General features: G+C 45.7%; 1 protein-coding gene across 7 annotated transcripts in view; it reads left to right on the top strand.

The window, feature by feature from the left end:
* Positions 1-19,794, top strand: part of TRAPPC9 (trafficking protein particle complex subunit 9) — a 405,352-nt gene that overhangs the window by 32,775 nt on the left and 352,783 nt on the right. For 6 of the 7 annotated variants that reach the window (XM_060419983.1, XM_060419988.1, XM_060419987.1 and 3 more), the window contains 3 exons: positions 1,065-1,210; positions 4,030-4,158; positions 12,144-12,170. In XM_060419983.1, coding sequence (XP_060275966.1) covers positions 1,065-1,210; positions 4,030-4,158; positions 12,144-12,170 — 302 coding nt within the window. The remainder of the gene's footprint in view (positions 1-1,064; positions 1,211-4,029; positions 4,159-12,143; positions 12,171-19,794) is intronic. The other variant, XM_060419984.1, reaches the window with a different exon arrangement.

The following is a 19,794-nucleotide window of genomic DNA, read 5'->3' on the forward strand; positions in this document are numbered from 1 at the left end:
CTCTAGGTGCCTGTGTGTGTGTGTGTTGCCGGGTGGAGGTGAGGGTGCTCCAGAGCGGGAGGGGTGTTGGAACCCAGGAGGGGCCGTTGAGGTGACGGGTGGGGCGATGCGGGTCTGCTGGGGGCTGGCGGGTGGGGTAGGTGCAGCGCCCTCCTCGGGGGAGGCCTGTCGGGGGGGCTGTCCTGGCAGACAGGTGGGGGTCAGGCTCACGTTCCTCTTCTCTCCTCTGCCTTATGTGATGATCTTAGTTCAGCCAACGTTGGGAACAGAAAGCTCCATTCCAGAGTTGGAGAGGACGGGATTCAAGTTTGTCCTGGGATCTGTATATTCATTTAGCTAGAAGCCTCACATCTTTTGGACTGACATAGGGGTTTTTAGTTCTTGATCAGATTGCTTTCTTGGTGAGAGGAAATTTAATATAGCTGCTGTTTTGCTTGGAAAGAAATCTTATCTTTAAAGAAAGTTAATATTCAAAAGAACGGGAATATGTAAAATGATGAAGTGAGATATTGGTATGGTTTCTCTGGTTTCTGAGTTGATATGGAGTTAGAAGCTGTTGCATAATTTAGTAGCACATCCTTGCCAATATTTAAAGAGCTGTTAGTGAGTGTTCTGGGCCCCACCACTCAAAGCATCATTAAAGCTTGCTCTGAACTCGTGAAGATAAAGGTCTTGTTTGCAGAAGCCAAATAGTTGGCTTGTAATACGCAGCACAGCTCTCTTTATAAAATAATAATAGGTTTGACGTTAAGAAAGTGGAAGATAATTGATTTTTTTTAAAAGGCCGAAACAAACTTTCTCGTGGTAATGTTACGATTGGAAAATTTGAAAAGAAGAAGCCTCCTCTCATATTATCCGTGTGAAATACATGTACTCTATTGCATTTAGAAAATAACTTGGCTCATATACTGGCAATGATGGTGGCTGGCTTTCAACCGTAGAGCCTAAAGTTGCCGACTTAGCGTTTTTTGTAGTGAGAGAGATGAGCAGTGCTTAGCCAGTGTGCGTTTGGGGCCGAATCCGGGCATTGGCAGTGATAGCTTTCCGTTCACCTCCCCTTGCAGACATTACAAGAAGCGGTGCCAGGGGCGCCTGCGGAAGCACGTGGGGGACCTGTGCCTGCAGGCCGGGATGCTGCAGGACTCCCTGGTCCATTACCATATGTCGGTGGAACTGCTCCGCTCGGTGAACGACTTCTTGTGGCTTGGAGGTAAGAGGACCTGGTGCAGAGGATCACATACGCCGTGGTAGCAACCGATCCTTGGGAAAGGAGAACACTGTGGAAAAATGGCTCTAAAAACATAGGGTGAGGGTGGGGAAGCTGTCTGCTGAACGGGCTGCAGTGGGGAATCTTCGGAGTGACCGCCTCGCCTTTCCACACGCCCTTTCCCAGTCGCGCCTGCATTTCCATCCTGCTGGATCCAGGATGGAAACTCTCCCTAAGATGCACCGAACTTGCTTGCTGCTTTGTGTCTTTTTGCTTTTTGTTTACTTTTTAAAGCTTCCTTGGTGGCTCAGTGGTAAAGAGTCCTCCTGCCAGTGTAGGAGTTGCAGGAGACCTGGGTTCGATCCCTGGGTTGGGGAGATCCCCTGGAGAAGGAAGTGGCAACCCACTCCAGTACTGTTGCCTGGAGAACCCCACAGACAGAGGGGCCTGGTGGGCTACAGTCCATGGGGTCGCGAAGAGTCAGACACGACTGAGTGACTAAACAACAGTTTTTTAAAGCACATCTTGCCCTCTGCTTAGAATGCCACTCCCCACGTTAGTCGCCTCTTCCACTCATCCTTCCAGACCTCATCTGTGGGTCAGCTGATGAATGGATGGACGAAATGCGGTGCATGCGTGCGTTCAGTGGAGCCCTGTTCAGACATAAACTCCAGTGAGGTAGTGGTACCTGCACAGCACAGACGAACCCTGGTAACATCACGTCAAGGAGAAGGAGCCATACACAAAAGGCCGCACGGTGTATGACTCTGATGGTCTGAAATGTCTGCGCAGGCAGACCTAGAGGCGGAGAGGACGGGATTGCAGATGACTGGTTGCCTGGGCTGGGAGAGGGGGATGCGGGGGAGGCGGAGAGGGGGATGGGGTGGGTCTGCTGATGGCAGTGGGCTTTCTCTGCAGGAGATGGAAAGATTCTGGGATTAGACAGTGGTAAGGGCTGCACAGCAGCGAATGCGCAAAACTGCTGAGCCGTACACTTTTGACTGGGTGACTTACATCTCAACTAAAAAACTTAGAAAGCTGCTTCGAAGGACAGCCTCTTCTGACCCCTCCATGCAGCGGGTGCAGTGGGTCTTGTACAGAACCCCGTCTGCACGGAGTGTACTTTCCATGCTGGGGCTGCCTGTTAGCGTGTTTTTGTCCTTCAGGGACTGTCTCCTGCAGGCGGGAGTGGGAGGTGTGGTCTGTGTGTGTCCATCAGCTAGCGCGTTGTAGGTGTTCTGCAAATGCTTGTTAAATGAGTGCAGTGCCAGTGAGGACTGAAATAGGGCTCTTTCCTGGAAGAGGCCAGCAGCTCAGTCAGAGGGCCCATCAGCCACTTACAGTAAACACAAGTCAGAGGGAAGCAGCGAAGTTCTTCAATAGATTAGCGGCGTCCCATAAGACACACTCGGAGAAGGGAATGGCAACCCACTCCAGTATTCTTGCCTGGAGAATCCCATGGATGGAGGAGCCTGGTGGGCTACAGTCCATAGGGTCACACAGAGCTGGACACGACTGAGCAACTAACACAGGGATAGAACACACTAAGTGTAAATTCTAAAATGAATTTTGTAATTTGGCTTCTTAAAGGAGATAGGGAAAGAGAAGGAACAGATGGGGAAAAAATGAGAAACTGGTAAAGGACTAAGCAGGAGGGATGGCAAATGGGAGTCTTCCTGTCTCCTTGAAGGAGAGATCTGTAGCGAGTTGTTCCGGGCTGGTGGAGTAGGGCTGCAGCTTAGGCACTTACCCCCAAAGAACGCCACTGGGCCCCCGACCCACCTCGTGAGGACGGCCGGTTGGGTTCCGTGAAGGCGGCGTGAGTGACCGCCACTGGTGGCCTTTTTCATTCTGGGTCCCTCAGAAACACACAGGGGGGTCTCCCAGGGACCCCAGGACGTGTAACATCACAGCAGATCGACCACAGAAGCAGGTGTGAGAATCCAGCACACTTGTGTCCAGTCAGACATTAAAGAATTAAAAAAATGCAAAACAGTGTCAGCCTTCCAGCACATAGTTTTTGTTTGGAAACGTAGTTATTGTTCATTGAAATTTAGCACATAACGGGCTTATTATTTTCTAAAAGGTTTGAACACATAAATATTTAAATCTTTTTCTAGTTTTATTTTCAAACATGGTAAGTGTCTGTAGATGTAACCTGCACAAAAAAAGCATCCAGGAGTTCTGAGACCAAAAAGTTTGAGAACCTCTGAGCTGCTGGATAAAGACGAACACTGCCCAGAACTTGTGGGGCTGGTGGCCCAGCCCAGGTTGTCGAGGTGTGACTCCCAGCAATGGAAGATGGGCACGCCACAGCAGCCGCAGTTGCCTCCGAGGGGCAGACGGCCTGCCAGGTGTTTGCTGCAGATGGGCCGATGCTGTCCGGGTCAGTGATGCGGAGAGGTGTTCTGCTCCTGCGGTGTGGCCCACTGGTATGGTTTCAAGGATACTTTCGATGTGGGGCACTTTCTGCTCCGTCCATCTGCAGTGTCGAACTCCAGCAGAGAGCTTGCCACACAGTGTGAACTGGACTGCCGGTTAAAGGAATGAATGAACGGCCTGTTCACTCGTGTTCAGCCCCTCAGTGAGACTTTGAGCTCCACGAGAGCTTTCTGTGCTGCCAGCCTCGACCCAGGCCCGCCAGACATGATAGGGGCCCTGGTCCTGTTTGTAACAAAACCAGCGATCTGTAGGTTTGACCTGTGTTTGGGGGAAAACTGGCATTTTCCACATCATCAAACTGCTCACATCATTCTTAGGGTAGTTTTTGGCTAACGATGGGCTGCGAACTTTATTAACCGAACCCTTTGTTTAATGCCCAGCTGCCCTGGAAGGGTTGTGTTCGGCCTCTGTCATCTATCACTACCCTGGTGGAACTGGCGGTAAAGCCGGAGCTCGCAGGTTCCCGGGGAGCGCCCTTCCTGCAGAAGCGGCCAACAGACATCGACCAGGTGAGCTCTGCTCCTGCCCTGTGCTGGACCCCGTGACCGTCCTTAAGCAGGAGCAATCCACTACGGTCCCCTCTAAGTGAAGCCTGCCTGCTATCTGAATAAAGAGTAGAATCTGTTGAGTCAGAAATCCTGCACATGAGACCTTGTCTTCTGATCCTGTAAAAATACATATTGATCTCATTGAGTCTTATCGAATGATATTACTGGATTGCCATGATGGGTTGATCTCTGGAGCAGCCGCATGAAATTTCATGGTAGACCGACTTTGAAGTTCTGTGTCTGGGTCCTTGTCATAGTTTCTGGGTTTTTGGTGAAGGGAGTCCTCGCTGTCAATTTTAACAGCCAGCTGAGGGACCAGTTGTTTTTTTTTTTTTTTTTTTTCTGGTTGATGGAGTTCTTTTAATCAGTGAAGTTTGATTTGCTGATGTTGTGTTGGCATATGGAGAGAGTAAAAAACCATCTTTGGAGGAGCAGACCTGCAGATGCTTGTTCTGTGAACTTGACCCTTTTGACCCCTAATGAATGAGTTTCCCGTAAACACTTAGGATGTAGTTGTGCTACCTCACAGGTCACGGAGATAGTAACAGAGAATACAGAGGTCAAGGCTATACATAAAGCTGCTAGGCTTTTTTTTGATCCGTGAGATTTTCATAGATTTTTTTTTTTAACCCCCAAAGAAAAACTCCATGACAGTTGATGAGTATTGGAAGGGAAATGGCTTACATTTCTTTTCCCCTCAGTTTTACCATTTTCCCCGACACCAGCAAAGACTGCGGAGACCACCTTTATGAGTCAGTCTGTGTAGCCACTTGGTCTGAATTCTGTGTCAAACTGCTTAGATAAAGCTGTGATGGCTCTCGAAGATGTTTTATCATCCTTCAGCAGACCATTATTCATGGGTCTAGTGGGGTCTCAGTCACTAGAGAGGAGGGTAAAGCAGGTGACGTGATGAAATCTGAGGTCTGGAAGGCCTCTGCTCCCCACTTTCCCATGTTCCGATTCTGACTGGAGACGCCGCTGGTCGGTGCTCACCACCTGTTTTTCCCATGTTGTTGTAACTGCTGCCTCTGCGACAGGATCTCGGCATTTCAGCCAGTGGCCCAGTGCTTAAATCTCCAACCCAGGGGACAGCTGTCTTCTCTTCTCTGTAGAGAGTCTGCTCTCTCTCTGGGGACGCCTTTTGTTTTATTCTTTCCCTGAGATTTGAAGAGAAAATGTGGTACGACTGTGCCACTCAAGTGACTAGTGAGATTCCAGAGACCTTTTAGGGTAATCTTTCAGTCTCTCCTCCTGCTGAATAAAGGCAAAAAAATGTTTTAAACCTGAAAATTGCTCTGTCTGCAGTAGAGAAAAGTCTTTATTTAGCCCTGCGTGGTGCGCAGCACTCGAGAACTTTTTGTTGTTAGAGGCAGTCCGAGGAGATCACCCCGTAGGCTCGGGTGAGAGCAGAAAAGCCACGCTGCCCTTGTTTAGACAGGAGTTGGTTTCACCGCCTTTCAGGCAGTAAAGGGTCCAGAGCTGTGCGTGGATTTGATATCATGAGCATGCATGTCCATGCTGCTTCATCTTGGATCCAGATTTCAAGATTACTCAGTTTGTAGCCCCATCTCACACCAGGAGTTTACCGACCTACTCTTTGAGATGAAGCTGAGACAGTCTGATTGTTTTAACATTCTTCCTTGAATTCTGTCTTAGGTTCCTCCTTCACCAGCAAAGCAGCGAAAATACAGATGTCATTTAATGCCGATGTGACCTGGAGCCAGTTTAATCTCTGTGCCTCAGTTTCCCTACCTGTGAGATGGGGGAGATAATAGTTGTATTTCCCTCAGCGGGTCATTGTGAAGGCTGAATGAGAAATGAGGCACGTGGAGAGGGCCTGCACAGCCCCAGCCAGTCCTGGATAAATGTTGGGGGCTGTTATATATCAGTAGTAGTATTATTGATTGTCAAGCAGTTTTAAGACTTGGTGATATGAGTCCATGCATAAAGTTAAAAGACTCTAGACATCTCAGATCTGCTTTATGTAATTTTCAAGATTTCACCTGAGAAAAGGGATTTTTTCCCCCTCAAAATTGAGTTTAGTTTAAAAATGCATTCTATAGTCCCTCTTTTCACTTTAATTCTCCTTCTGTTGCCTTTTTTTTTTTGTTTTTTTTTGACAAAACTTCACTTTCTTGTATTCAGAGTTTAGAGGCCACTCAATGTTTTTCTGGAGACTTGTCCCTTTAAGCCTATAATTAATGGACAAAACTTGGTTTAAGCCTATAATTAATGGACAAAACTTGCTTTATTAAAAAATCAATAGGACATTTTACAATCAGTCCAAAAGGAAATGCTTATTGACTTACAAATATTCCTCCTTTTTGGACTAGCTTAAATTACTAACAGCAAGCATCATCACCAAAACAGCCAGGAATCATTTGGCACCTCCCCCCAGCCAGGCTGTGCTAACTGCTTCCTGAGGTTTTACCCCATAGCAGGTATTTGAAGGTAGTTATCAGTAATTCCCTTTTGCAGGTGAGGGACTGAGGTTTAAGCGGATTCGGTTGCTTGGTCCGAATTGAGCCGCTCTCAGGGGCAGGCTTGTGGCTGGAACCAGGCTGGGCTGACCACAGTGTGCGTCCTCAGTTGCTCCTCTAATCAGCCTCCCGTTGACTGGCTTCCCAAACTGCAGTGTGTTCATAAATGACCGGCTTTAGTGATCTCAGCCTCACGAGGCCTTCAAAGAAGAAATACCGGTGAGAACACAAGATAGAGCAGCAGAGATTAAAATTGTATGTTTTCGCAAATGTTTTATTCTCAGCTAGTGACCTAAAAAGTTAGGATTTCTTAACTCTGTAAGCATGAAAAACGAAACAGTGAAAGTGATTACAGTGCAAAAGAGAAGTGGGCTTTGAACATGCAAACCTACCACTCTTTTTCTCTAGTGAGGCTTGTTGCAAGGAAAAGTTATAAAGACTGAATTGGTTGTATGTAGTTTGTAGTATGGAAGAAAGGATTAAACCACTGAGTGTTGAAGGAAAGTTAAATTTTTATTGTTTTCTCTCCTTATGATGAATATGCAAGATTTTTTTTTATGGCTTAAGTATATTTCCTCATTTGTGAAATTTGAAGAATGTTATTTACCTTGTCTGACTGAGTCAGACACCTTGTACTAAGCACCCAAGAGATGTTCAGTAAAAACTTGCTGTCACAATGACAGATAATTTAGAAGGATCAACTGAATTACTGATGCATATTCACTGTGTATATACTTTGTATGAATGTGACTTAAAGTGACAAGGATTCAGTTACTTCTTTTTTTAGTGCAGTAGGAAGTTTTGATGAAATGAGTGCCTTTCTTTAGCTAGGGACTAGCTTAATTGTCTAAAGCTGAAGAACTTGAAGATTATTTGTACAGAACATACATTTTTTACAACTCATAATCCATATTGCTGTGTAATCATCCACTGCTGCTGCTAAGTCACTTCAGTCTTGTCTGACTCTGTTCGATCCCATAGACGGCAACCCACCGGGCTCCCCCATCCCTGGGATTCTCCAGGCAAGAACAATGGAGCGGGTTGCCATTTCTTCCTCCAATGCATGAAAATGAAAAGTGAAAGTGAAGTTGCTCACTAGAATCTCTTAATTGCTAGGAATTTGACCACAGCCACTGACCCTTAGAAAAATCATTATTGATTACTTTCAGAGAATAAGCTTATTTCTCTGGTAGTTAAAATTTTGATTTTTTTCCTGTACCCTTAATAGGTTTTAAGTAATCAAAATGTTGCTTTGACATCTGTCATTTTTCTTTTATAGAGAGAATAAAAGTGGAGCTCATAGTGTTTTAACATATAAATAAATGTTTGATTTATTTCAACAAAATTGTATGATTTGTAGTTAACCACTCTTTGGGAGTGGCTCGGATGGTAAACAGTCCGCCTGCAATGCAGGAGATCCAGGTTCGATCCTTGAGTCAGGAAGATCTCCTGGAGACAGGAATGGTAACCCACTCCAGTCTTCTTGTCTGGAGAATTCCACGGACAGAGGATTCTGGTGGGTTATAGTCCGTGGAGTCGCAAAGAGTCAGACATAACTGAGCGATTTCACTACACTACTGCTACTCTTTGGGAAGTGTTTTGCCAGACACTGAGACGACCTGCTTGTGGAAGCATGCAGACCTGCCTTTCATGAATACAGAGCGGGTACAGCCAGTGCAGGGCGTGAGGCTGTGCAGAGCTTTACAGCTGACCGCTGGAAGGGCAGGTCTGGGTCTCAGCCTCCCCGCCTGTGACGAAGAGGCTGGACTGGATTCCTTCTTCTAAGATCAGTTTCCACGAGCCTGTGTCTTTTGTTTATGTTCAGGAATGTTAACAATTTCAGATTAAATACTGAATTCCATTCCCTCCCCTGAAGCAGAATTCATTGTGTGCTATTAGTATATAAGCTTTTAGTTACAGGCTCTGCATCTCCTATTTCTGAAAACCTTTCATTAATCCTTTATTATACGGAAAGCCTTTCGGGCCATAGGTGGCGCTGTTGCGCCTTTAAAAAGTCTTCATTTTCCTGTTTGTGGAAGATTTAACTGACAGTCCTTTAATTTGACTTTGTTTAGTGCTTCAGGATAGCGCATTGTCATGTCTGGGTACCTGGAAGAATTATTCTAGTTATTTATACCTTATTTTTATTCTGTAATCTCAGTGTGAAAATTTTAGGCTTGCTGTGCAAACAATGGCAAAATTGGACTTTTCTTCCAATATTAGAAACCAGTGAGCCACGACTTTATGAAACAGAAGTGGTCCCTGGAGCACCTTAAAGCAGAAAAATGTGTTGAACTCCCTGAGTATTGAACCCGCTGCTGTGCGTTAATCAGTGGGAGGTGATTTGGTTGGTGTAGGAGGGAGGGTAGGTTTTTGACTTGGGTTGAATTCACATGCTACCCCTTTAGCCGTGCCAACTTGAGTCAGTTCTTTCTGAGTTTCCCCCTTGTGTGTAAAATAGAGATGCTACTGCCTGCTTTGTAGAATGCTGAGAATTAGAAGTTATGTGAAGTGTTATAGCATGGTGGTTATCTCAAAAGAGCACAAACCCTTAGCTCTTGTTTGGTAAGAAGCCATCATTTTACAGTCTTAAGCAATTACGAAGGAATTAAAACAGGGAAAGCTGGTTTTATGATGAAAGATCCAATTAAGAAATGGGTAAAGTATTTGAAGAGGGTCAGTAGTTCCTGTACTCATAATTTAGCAGCAGCATTGGAATGAGGCTGCTGTACAGTCACCCTGAACATTAAGCCGAACCAATTTTGGCTAATTAATTCATGCTGGGGCTCAGGTGGGCCCAGTAATTACACTCCTATTTTCTCCACCAGCCAACTGAGAGATGGGGCAAAAGTGTAGGGGGTGGGGGGAATGCCCTCTTCGTTGCTGATAAGGCCTCGTTCTCCATGCACTTCAGGGCTTTGGGGAAATGGGTGCCCTAATATTTGGTCCTGGGGCTGGAGAGGCCGCTCCGGGCCACAGCGGGCGCTCGCGAGGGGACCTGGCCCCCCCATGCTCAGGGCCGTCACGCCACAGAGCTGGGCATCCTGGGCGCTTCCCGAGCGTGGCCAGCACCTGGGCAAAGGAAGGTTTCCCGTGTCCCCCTTGTCTCCCAAACTCCCCGAGCCCACTCCTCAGCCCGTTTGTGTGAGGAGGGCTGGCCGTGGATCAGAGGTCGGGAGTGTGGAGGGCGAAGCCCATGGGGTCACAAAACAGCTGGACACAGCTGAGCACGCACGCGCGGCCCGCTTCACAGGCACCGTTTGTTGAGCACCTGACGTGCACTGCCTGCTTTTCTAAGCATTTTACAGATGCTACTTTAATCCTTTAATCCTCACAACAGCCAAGTGAGGTGGGTTGGATTATGATCCCAGTTTTACAGATGTGGGGATTGAGGCACAGAGAGCCGGGGTAGGTGATTTGACCAAGGTAACAGAGCTGGGCAGAGCTGGGATTCAAACCCCGGCAGTCTGACTCCAGGCTCTCAGAGCTCAGCCCGTCTGTGGATCTGTCCATGCACCTGTCCATCGGTCCGCCTGGAAACGGTGGGAAAGGGAGAGTGACGCGGGTGTTCATAGCTGCGTCTCAGCCAGGTCCATGCACTGTGACCCTCATTTTTCGTGGTCTAAGCAGCAGGTCTGTTTGAGTTTGGTTAATGTGAAACCTGTCCATCGAGGATGGATGACGCTGATAATATAATTCCTGAGCACACTGAGGTACCCATGGAGCTCTGGCTGGACGATGTCCTGTTTCTTATTGTGATTTCTTCAGACAGTGCCAATTATTATCTTCACACCACCTCACACACGGACATGAGATGAGAAGCTTCTAAGTAGCCCAGATAATCAGTTAGCAGAGCCCACCAATCAGAAGACTGTCATGTACCTAGAAGTGGGTTTAATGAAAGGAAAGAGCTTCCAGGGAGTCCAGTTAAAGTCCAGCTGGTAGAAAGCAGTCCATTTTTTTTTTTGTGGCTGAGCTTGTTGTTCGAAAAGATCGGATTAGATGAATTAGCTTAAAAGACAGAAAAGGGTCATTTCAGGTGGTACATTCACACCAGTAAGAAGTGGTAGTTGACCGCCTGGGTGAGTCATGAGATAAAAAGATTTTTACAAACTTCATAAAACAGCCTGAAAAGCTCTGCAGTCTCAGTGCAGTTAGCATGGGACCCCCTTCATCCCTGGACGCCCTGAGGGGTTGAGTAATTGATGATTGTGATAATGACTCTGAGGCATCAAAAAGAAAAAAGGTCTCCTATTTAAAGGATGTGGCACAGGAGACTATATTTGATCAGAGTTTTCACTGAACAGGACATTTTCAGCACCATCTTGAAATCCCAAACTCCCCGAGGTTCCCCGCAGCCAGTGCCCTCTCAGTGCAGCCCTGGTGGCACTTGTTGGGGGCCGTGATGGAGCACCCCCCCTGGCTCCCCGTCCGCCCATCAGTCTGTCTGCCCCGCAGGTTTTCTCATCCCCACCTGCCTTGTAGGGCTGCCCTGACAGTCACACGTGATAATGGTCAAGCGTTGCGTTTGGTGTATAGTCAGTGTCAATGATAGAAAGCACCTGTTTGTTATTATAATGGTGGCTTCTGGATTGCAGTGATTTTTAGTCTGCATTTAAAAATAAAGATTGCAATACACAAAGTGGCTGTTAAGTAGCGTCCTGGGAGCTGGTCTCTGTGTGGACAGTTGAATGCATGTGCTATTTCAATACAACTGTGTTATTGGGACACAGCTTTGTGTATCTTGTTAATGTGCTTAAAAACTGCCAAGAGCTGATGATCGGCAGAATTCTTGGACCCAGTGCCTCTTAGGCCGTAATTCGCCATCGTGAGAAATTGCAGTCTGCGGGGAAGGCTAGCTGGGTCTCATTGGTATTTGGATGGCTCAGCAGATGATCACGGCTTTCAAAGCCTTCTTGATAATTAATGAAGTTAATAGTCTTGTATTGTAGACTACAGAGCAACCTTCTAGAAACTGGAAATCCTCAGCTTGTGAAGTGTCCAGTAATTCAGTGTGTGTGTGAGTGTGTGTGTGTGAGTGTGTGTGTGTGAGTGTGATCTCAGGAAAGGAGAAATAAGTTCCATGTAGCCATCTGATACCTTTCTCCTCCAGACCAAGGTGTGGGCATTTATTTACACAAATAAATTGGTAGTTCACTTTCACTTATGTCATTTGGCCGATTTGAGGGAATAAATTGTCATGCTTGTTTCAGAAGGGGCGGGAGGCAGACAGGGAGGCACGTTACAGTTTGTGCAGGGTATGAGAACCAGTAGCTTTCCTCTTTTCCTTCTAAAGCATAAAGGCATTGAATTGTAACATACTGTTACTCAGAATCGTTTTTCTGATCAGACACAAGTGTCTCAGAGTTTTCAAGGCTATGTGAATGATGAAATGTGATTTAGTAGTTATCTTTAAAAGTGGTTTTGTTTTTCAGATAAAAGATCATAATCTGTTCTTTCTTCCAGGGGCCCAAGAAGTTCTCATTGACCCAGGTACATGATCTATGTGCTTAGTCTCTTTGGTTATTTTCTTTAAGTGCTTGTTTCATGGTGATGTGAATGAATGGTTATAGTTTCTGGATTGTGATCTTTGGAACGTGCTGATTTAAGTAGCTTTAAATCAGTACAGTTACAAACATGATCGCTGTTTGTTCCTTGTTCGATGGGGCACCCTGTTGATTGACGCTGTCTGTCCAGGAGGGAGGTCCTTCCTCCAGCATGGTTAAGTGAATGATTTGCAGTGTGCCTTTAAAATCCTCTGAATGCACTGAGCATGCCTGTCCAGTTCATTTTGAAGTCGTGATTCTGCTCTGATTCTGTGGCTTATGCTCCTCTCAGTGTGAATTTGAACTCTCTGTTGCATTTTGTGTGTGTGTTAACAGGGAAAGACATTGTGCATTTTTTTTTTTTTTTTTTGCAGAGGTGGGTTTTCCTTTCCCCTCTTAATGTCTTCTTTAATTAATATAGCAAAAATCTCTTTTATTGCAGTGTGTAATTATTTCAAAAAGTGAGATCTATTATTTTCTGGCTTAATTGGAAACAATGACAAAGAGTCATAAAAAAAAAAAAAAAAGAAAACCCTCCCATCCTTTGAAGGATAGAAATCAGGGGGTCATGCTTGCACGGGCTTTGTGGCCAACACACCTTCCCTCATCTCATTGTATATCTTGCTTCTGAGATGAAACTGCTTCAGGTTTGTAGGTTTTTGTTTTAACATTTGTGTTGCATTCTTCCTCTAGGCTGATGTTCCCTGATGGAGTTTGTGGAAGTGTTTCCCTTCCTGTATGTAGGAAGGGAAGCAAATGCTTTGGTGTTTTCAGGAGACCCGAGCTGCTGATGAAAAAGCAGCTGAGGTTGGGCTCTGTAGCTGAAGGACACCCCTGCACCTCCTGGCTGAAACCAATGAACAATGAAATCAGTGTTAGATGTGTTGGTGTTTGACCAGTAGAAGTTATTGAGGCCACACCGGCTAGTTTTGCCTGACAGGAAGTCCTGGATTCCCTCGTGGGAGAACCGGATGCTTTACTAAGTAGAAGGAGCTTAGCGAAGTCAGAAAAATCAGTCACACGTTGAAATTAAAGGAAGAATGTAATATGTTTTACTTCTGCAACTTTTAAAGATAAGGTGGTATTGGGATGAAACTGAGTCTTGAGTGCTGAGAGTGAAGTGGGGGTGTTTCTGTGGGCGCTGATGTTCAGGCGCATGTCAGGGTCCCGTGGCAGAGCTTGAGGCTGGCTGCAGAGCCCGGGTCTGGTGTCCCAGGGCGTCCTCTGTCATGGTTCCAGGCGAGAAGGACGCAGCCTCGGCCTCTCCTCCCCAAGGGAGAGCAAGGAGAGACTGAGCTTCTGTACCTCCACCCCCCCACCCCCCCGCCGGCTCCCCCCGGTCCTTTCATGCCCCGGGCCACTGCAGTTCACTGGGAACCTTCTAGCCTCTGCTCGTGGGGCCTTTGTCCAGGGCTGGCTGCGCCCTCTCTTCACTCGCCAGCATTTCCTGTCTCAGACGTTAGGCTCGTCTCCTCTGCCAGCTATACCCTGGCACGTGTGTGGGTGGGAAGCCTGCTGGTGGTGAGCCTTGCACTGACTCTGCCTCTTGATGGCTGGTGTTCTCTCATTTGGCTCCATAGAAAACCCAGCCCGAAGCTGGATCATTATCTTTTAATTTTTGAGCTTTCAATGGATGAGTTATTTGAAGCAAACTGTCTCAGGGTTTTTGCTGCCCTCTTTCTGCACAGACGTTTCATGAGCCGGAAGGAGGAGTTTGACAGCCCCCGGTTACTGGCTCCGGTGCTTGTTTGGTGGGGTGCACCAACACGAGCAAACCAGGCTTCTCCCCTGGCCATTTCTCACAGCTCAGCTTCTGAGCTCTAGATCGGCGTTTGAAGCAGAATGCTCAGTGGTGTCACACTGTTATTTCCTGTCATTTCTGAGTGTTTTGTGAACGTTCAGCCCCTGTTTCCAGTGAAATGATTTTTTGTCCAATTCAGTTAACTCAGATTTGCTTTTCCCATTTTCATGTTGACAGGAGTTTCTTCCTCCTGTAATAAAAGTGAGCAGTTTGCACTTATAGTGTCAGAGTACTGGTCCAAGGGGCTTTTTCACTCTGGACAGTTTTCATACAACTCACCCACTAATATATGCAGAGGCTCCACTGTGTGCCCAGAGTGGAGTGTCACTGTCAGTCTTGGGCGTTTTCATCGCCCCAGTCACCCCCCATTTGCCCTGACCTCCTCCGTCCCACGCAGCAGCTCTTCTCTCTGGATTTGCCTGTTCTAGACATTTCGTGTAAATGGAGTCCTACAACTTGTGGTCCTTTGTGACTGACTCCTTTAGCTTGGCACGATGTCTTCAGTGTCCATGTTGTAGCATGGGTCAGTACTTCATGGTTTGATTTTGCTGAATGACATTTCACCCTTCAGATAGACTTTGGGTTCTTTTTCCTTTTTGGCTGTTAAGAAGTAATGGTGCTATGAACATTCATGTGTAAGTTTTTACGTGGACACCTTTCCAGTTCTTGTATGTGCCTGGGAAGTAGAAGTACTGGGTCATGGGGTAGCTAAATGTTTAACTATTTGAGGAACTGCCAGATTGTTTTCCAAAGTGGTTGTGCTAGTTAACAGTCTTACCAGCAGTGTACGAGAGTTTCAGTTTCTCTGTCCTCATCAATGCTTGTTATTATCTTTCCTTTATTTTTGTGCAGTTCTATAACTTTATTTGATAATTACTGGATAGTTTTCATCCACAGTAACCATCTGTAGATCTTTGATGATGGTGACAGATACATAGGTAGCCAACATACAGAGCTTGGGTGGTGAGTCTTCCTTATGTTTTCTGACAGCCTCACACAACATGGGACACTCCTTGTTCCTTTGGCCCAGCAGCTTTGCTGAGCTTGGTGTCAGCCGACACATCTGGAGCTCCTGTCTCCTTCATGACAGATTTCAGGATTTCTCTGAATACCCAAGGGGCGCGCTTCTCGGAAGCCCCTCCGTGGGAGCTCTGGTGAGAGTTGATAGTGTATTTTCTGGTGAGCACCTGGTTGATGGTGGACTGAGCCTCCTCCTTGCCACCCTTCTTGGCGGGAGCCACCTAACCCAGGCGACAAGGAGGCTGCGAGTGGAGTGGGACAGACCCAAGCCTGGTCCTCTCTCCTGGCCAGCTTCATGCAACCGTCCCTCGGGCTCTTGCAGTCCCAGGTCTGGGTGGTGGTATCTTTTTGATTATAGCTATTCTTATGAGTGTTAAGTGGATTCTCCTTGTAGGTTTTTTTTTTTTTAAATGTAAATGTAATCTTTATTTATATTTGTAAATATTTGTGTACATTTAGTAATGGTAAAATATCATAAGCTTGCCATATTAGATATGTATACATATGGAGTATAGCTGATTCACCATGCTGTGTTGGTTTCAGGTATACAGTGGACTGAATCAGTTATACATACACTACATAAAGTCCACTCTTATTTTCAGATTCTTTTCCCCTAATAGGCTGTTATGGAGTGCAGTTCCCTGGGCTATGCAGTAGGTCTGCCTTCATGTTTTGTATAGAGAGCAGAGTGTCTGTGTCAATACCAGTCTCCCAATTTATCCCTCCCGCCTCGATCCTCTGGTAATGGTAAGTTTGCTTTCTGCCTCTGTGACTCTGCTTCTGCTTTGTGAACGAGCTCACTTGCACCCTTTCTTTAGGTTCCACGTGTAAGCAGTGTCGTTCATTCGTCTCTTGCGCCTCCCTCCGCTCGGTACGACAGTCTCTAGGTGCGTCGCTGCTGCGGCCGCGGTGCTGGTCTGTTCTTTCTCGTGGCTGAGCGGCACTCTGTTGTGTATGTGTACCGCAGCCCTCTTCGTCCATTTCTCCACTGCTGGGCACTTGGGTTGCTCCCGTGTCCTGGCTACCATAGACAGTGCTGCAGTGACCGTTGCAGGGCATACATCTTTCTGGGTTGTAATTTTCTTCATCCTTGTAGTTTTGATTTGATTTCCTTCATAGCTAATAGTACCAAACATCTTTTCATTGTGCTTATTGGCCATTTGTACATTTTGCTTGAAAAATGTCTTTTCAGGTCCTTTATTTTTTTTCTAAGATATTTGTTTGTTTATTTATTTGGCTGCTCAGGGTCTTAGTTGTGGCGTGCAGGCTCCTTGTTGCAGCATGTGGGATCTAGCTCCCTGGGCAGGGAACGGACCGGGCCCCCTGCATTAAGAGCAGGGAGTCTTAGCCACTGGCCCACTAGGGAAGTCCCCAGAGCCTTTATTTTTGATTGGGTTGTCTTCTTATTATTGAGTTGTAAGAGTTCCTTTTGTGTTGTAGATGCAAGTTCCTTAACAGACGGTTTGCAAAAATTTTCTCCTATTCTGTGTGTTGTTCTTCCATTTTCTTGATGGTGTCCTTTGAAGCATATAAGTTTTAAATTTTGATGAAGTCCACTTTATCTAAATTTTCTTTGTTGCTTCTGCTCTCAGCGTCATATCTAAGATCTGAGCTATTTTATGTGAACTTTATATTTAAAGCAGTTTAATTCTTACAGCGGATCTAGGGGAGAGGCACTGTTGTTGATGAGGAGCCTGAGGTGCAGAGACGTGTGTTGACTCGGCAGGGTCACAGCTGGTGAGCAGGGGGGTGCGGGAATCCAGACCCACCCATTTGTCTCCAGCGTCTGTTCTCTTAGCACCATCCTCTCTTCCTTTCTATAGGACTAGTTAATTAAAGTCTTTACTTCTTTGAGTTCTTCTTAATTTTTTTTCCTCATTAGGGACCTCATCTCTCCATTCACCTTGCAGAGCTTGGTGTAGTTTTATTTCAGGTCTAATGTAGGTGGAAGCACTGCTGTCAGTTAATGTTTGTACTGCCCCCCCGTGATAACTGTGGCTCGTTGCCCTAATGAAGTCATGCTTAAGCCTTTCCTGGTCGTCACACTAGAAGCAGAGTCATAGCTACAGGACGCGCGAAGAAGGCGTTTGACTTTATTTTGCTGACCAGTGGAATAAAACCTCCGTGTTGACGCAGGTTCTAGATTCCTCAGAATAGGGTCATGGTCTCCCTTGGATTTCATTCTCTTTGGTCACGACGCGTCTAGATGGTGCCCTGTCGTCCAGCAGATTAGTTAGAGCGTGGTGCTCATGAATCATTGTGATGACAGAATTCTGACAACAGCATCTGCTGTTTGTTTCACAAGGAGAAAAGCAATATAGAGATAGTGCTCGGATCTATTTCAAAAGCCTGGAATTTTGAGAAGAGTTCCACAAGCCATAGAAAGATATTGTCACTAATTTTAAGTCTATCTTAAGACACATTATGGTTACATAGTAGAGTAAATTTATTAACTAGATTTTACAAGAGAAGTATACTATTATTTGTTTTAATTAAAATACTCTGCCTTGGATAAAGTAATTAGTGCTCATGAGAGCACTCAAGAATAAATTTGCATTTATATATGACATGGGGGCAGGCTTCCTACATATATATACATGTTTTGATCTGTTTTTCAGAATATTTTTGTAGTTTTTCAACTGTGTTCTAATTTTAGAATTGTGTTTAAGAAGATTATCACCGTGTCTGGTGCAGTTTGCACTGTCTATCCTGTCTTATGCACAGAATTGCACCATCTCCTGGGTAAAGATTTTCCGCTCATTATATTGAGTTAATGTCATAGTTATAGGAACTGTGATTTCTAGGCCTTGCTCTCCATGCTTTTGAAGTTGGCTATCAAATATGATTTTCCCTTTGTTTCTTGGGTTTTCATTGTTCAATTAGAATCTTTGAAGATGAATGTATTTTAATATTTTGTACAGATTTCCCTAGAAACTGGATGCATTTTCAGTTTATGAAAACTTAAATATACTCTTGTTTTTTTTTTTTTAATTTAATTTTACGTTTAGCCACACTGCATGTCTTGTGGGATCTTGGTTCCCCAACCAGGGATTGAACCCAGGCCCCCGCCGTGCGAGTGCCAGCGAGTCGCTAAATCCTCGCCACTGGGTTGCCAGGCGATTCCCTACTCGTTTTTAAGTAGTTACTTTTCACTAGGTATTTGTTTCTCTTTATAATAAAGACTTTTCATTTATTTTAAAAGTCATGTATTTTTAATTGAGGGATGATTACTTCTCAGTACTGTTGGCCTCTGCCATAGAGGAACAGGAGACAGCCCCGGGCATACACATGCCCCTCCCTGCTGAAGCTCCTCCCCGCCCACCCCTTCCTGCCCCTCTAGGTGTTAGAGAACCCCGGTTTGGGCTCCCTGAGTCATACTGAAAGCCCGCACAGGTCATCTCTCTTACATACGGTGGCGTACAGGCTCTCTCGGCGTGTCCCACCCTCCCCTCCCCCCGCAACCTGGATCCATGTCTGTTCTCTGTGTCTGCGTCTCTATTGTTGCCCTGTAAGTAGGTTCACAGGTTGCCCTGTGAACAAAGGTAGCAGATTACATATAGCTTTTACACTTAGCTGTTTTTGGTTTTATTTTGAATTTTATTTTACTGTGTCTGTTTTTACCATCTTTTTATGGACTGGAAATCAGTCCGTATCACCTTGCGAACATCATCCTGCTCCTCTCTCCAGGCCGTCTTCCTGACCCAGGGGTTGAACCTGGGTCTTCCGCACTGCAGGCAGATTCCGTACCATGGGCGCCGCCTGGGAAGCCCCGTTCATTTTCTCTGCATGTTCTTATCCATTTCACTGTGTTTTATTTAACCAGCCTTCTACATGTGGACATTTTGGTCGCTTCCATACTCTGTAAATTACAAATGACACTGTAGTGAAGAAGCTGGTACGTGTGCGTTTTTGTGTTGTTGGAGTTGTGTCTTCGGCATACATTCCTGCATAGGGAATCACTGGATCAAAAGGTAAATATGTATGGACTTCTGTTCAATTTTGCCAAATTCCTCTCCGTCAGGGTCACACTGTTTGGCGTTCTCAGTGGCAGTGCACGAGAATGCCTTTTCAGCACAAATTCACCTGCAGAGCCTCTTGTTAAGCATTTACGTTTTTGCCACTTAGACAGTTGAGAAATGGTATCTCTTACTTATTAGTGAATTTGAATTTATTTTTAACGTATAAGGGCCATTTCTATGTTTTTTAAAAATGAATTATCTGCTCATATCTTTTGCTCATTTTGTTCTTCTGGAGTTTTAGATTTTTTTTTCTTTCAATTTTTATGGCCTGTTTATATGTTAGGGATATTAGCCCTTGGTGATATATGCTGAAAATACTTTTCTCTTCGGTTGCTTATGTTTTGGCTTTGTTTGTAGGTATTTTCTCCGTGTTTTTAAGTAATTGAATTTGTTACTTTTTAAAATTGCCTTTGGGTTTGAATCATATTTGGGCTTCCCTGGTAGCTCAGCTGGTAAAGAATCTGCCTGCAATGCAGGAGGCCGTGGTTTGGTTCCTGAGTTGGGAAGACCCCCTGGAGAAGGGATAGACTACCCACTCCAGTATTCTTGGGCTTTCCCGGTAGCTCAGACAGTAAATAATCCGCCTGCCGTGTGAGAGACGTGGGTTCCATCCCTGGGTTGGGGAGATGCCTGGGCTGGGACAATCCCCTGGAAGCATCCTTAGAGAGCCTTTCCTTATATTCAGGTTTTAGATGAACTTACCCAAGTTTTTTGAGCTGCTTTTATGCTCT

Source organism: Ovis aries, chromosome 9 (assembly GCF_016772045.2).
Source record: "Ovis aries strain OAR_USU_Benz2616 breed Rambouillet chromosome 9, ARS-UI_Ramb_v3.0, whole genome shotgun sequence".
In the NCBI taxonomy this organism is placed as follows: Eukaryota; Metazoa; Chordata; class Mammalia; order Artiodactyla; family Bovidae; genus Ovis; species Ovis aries.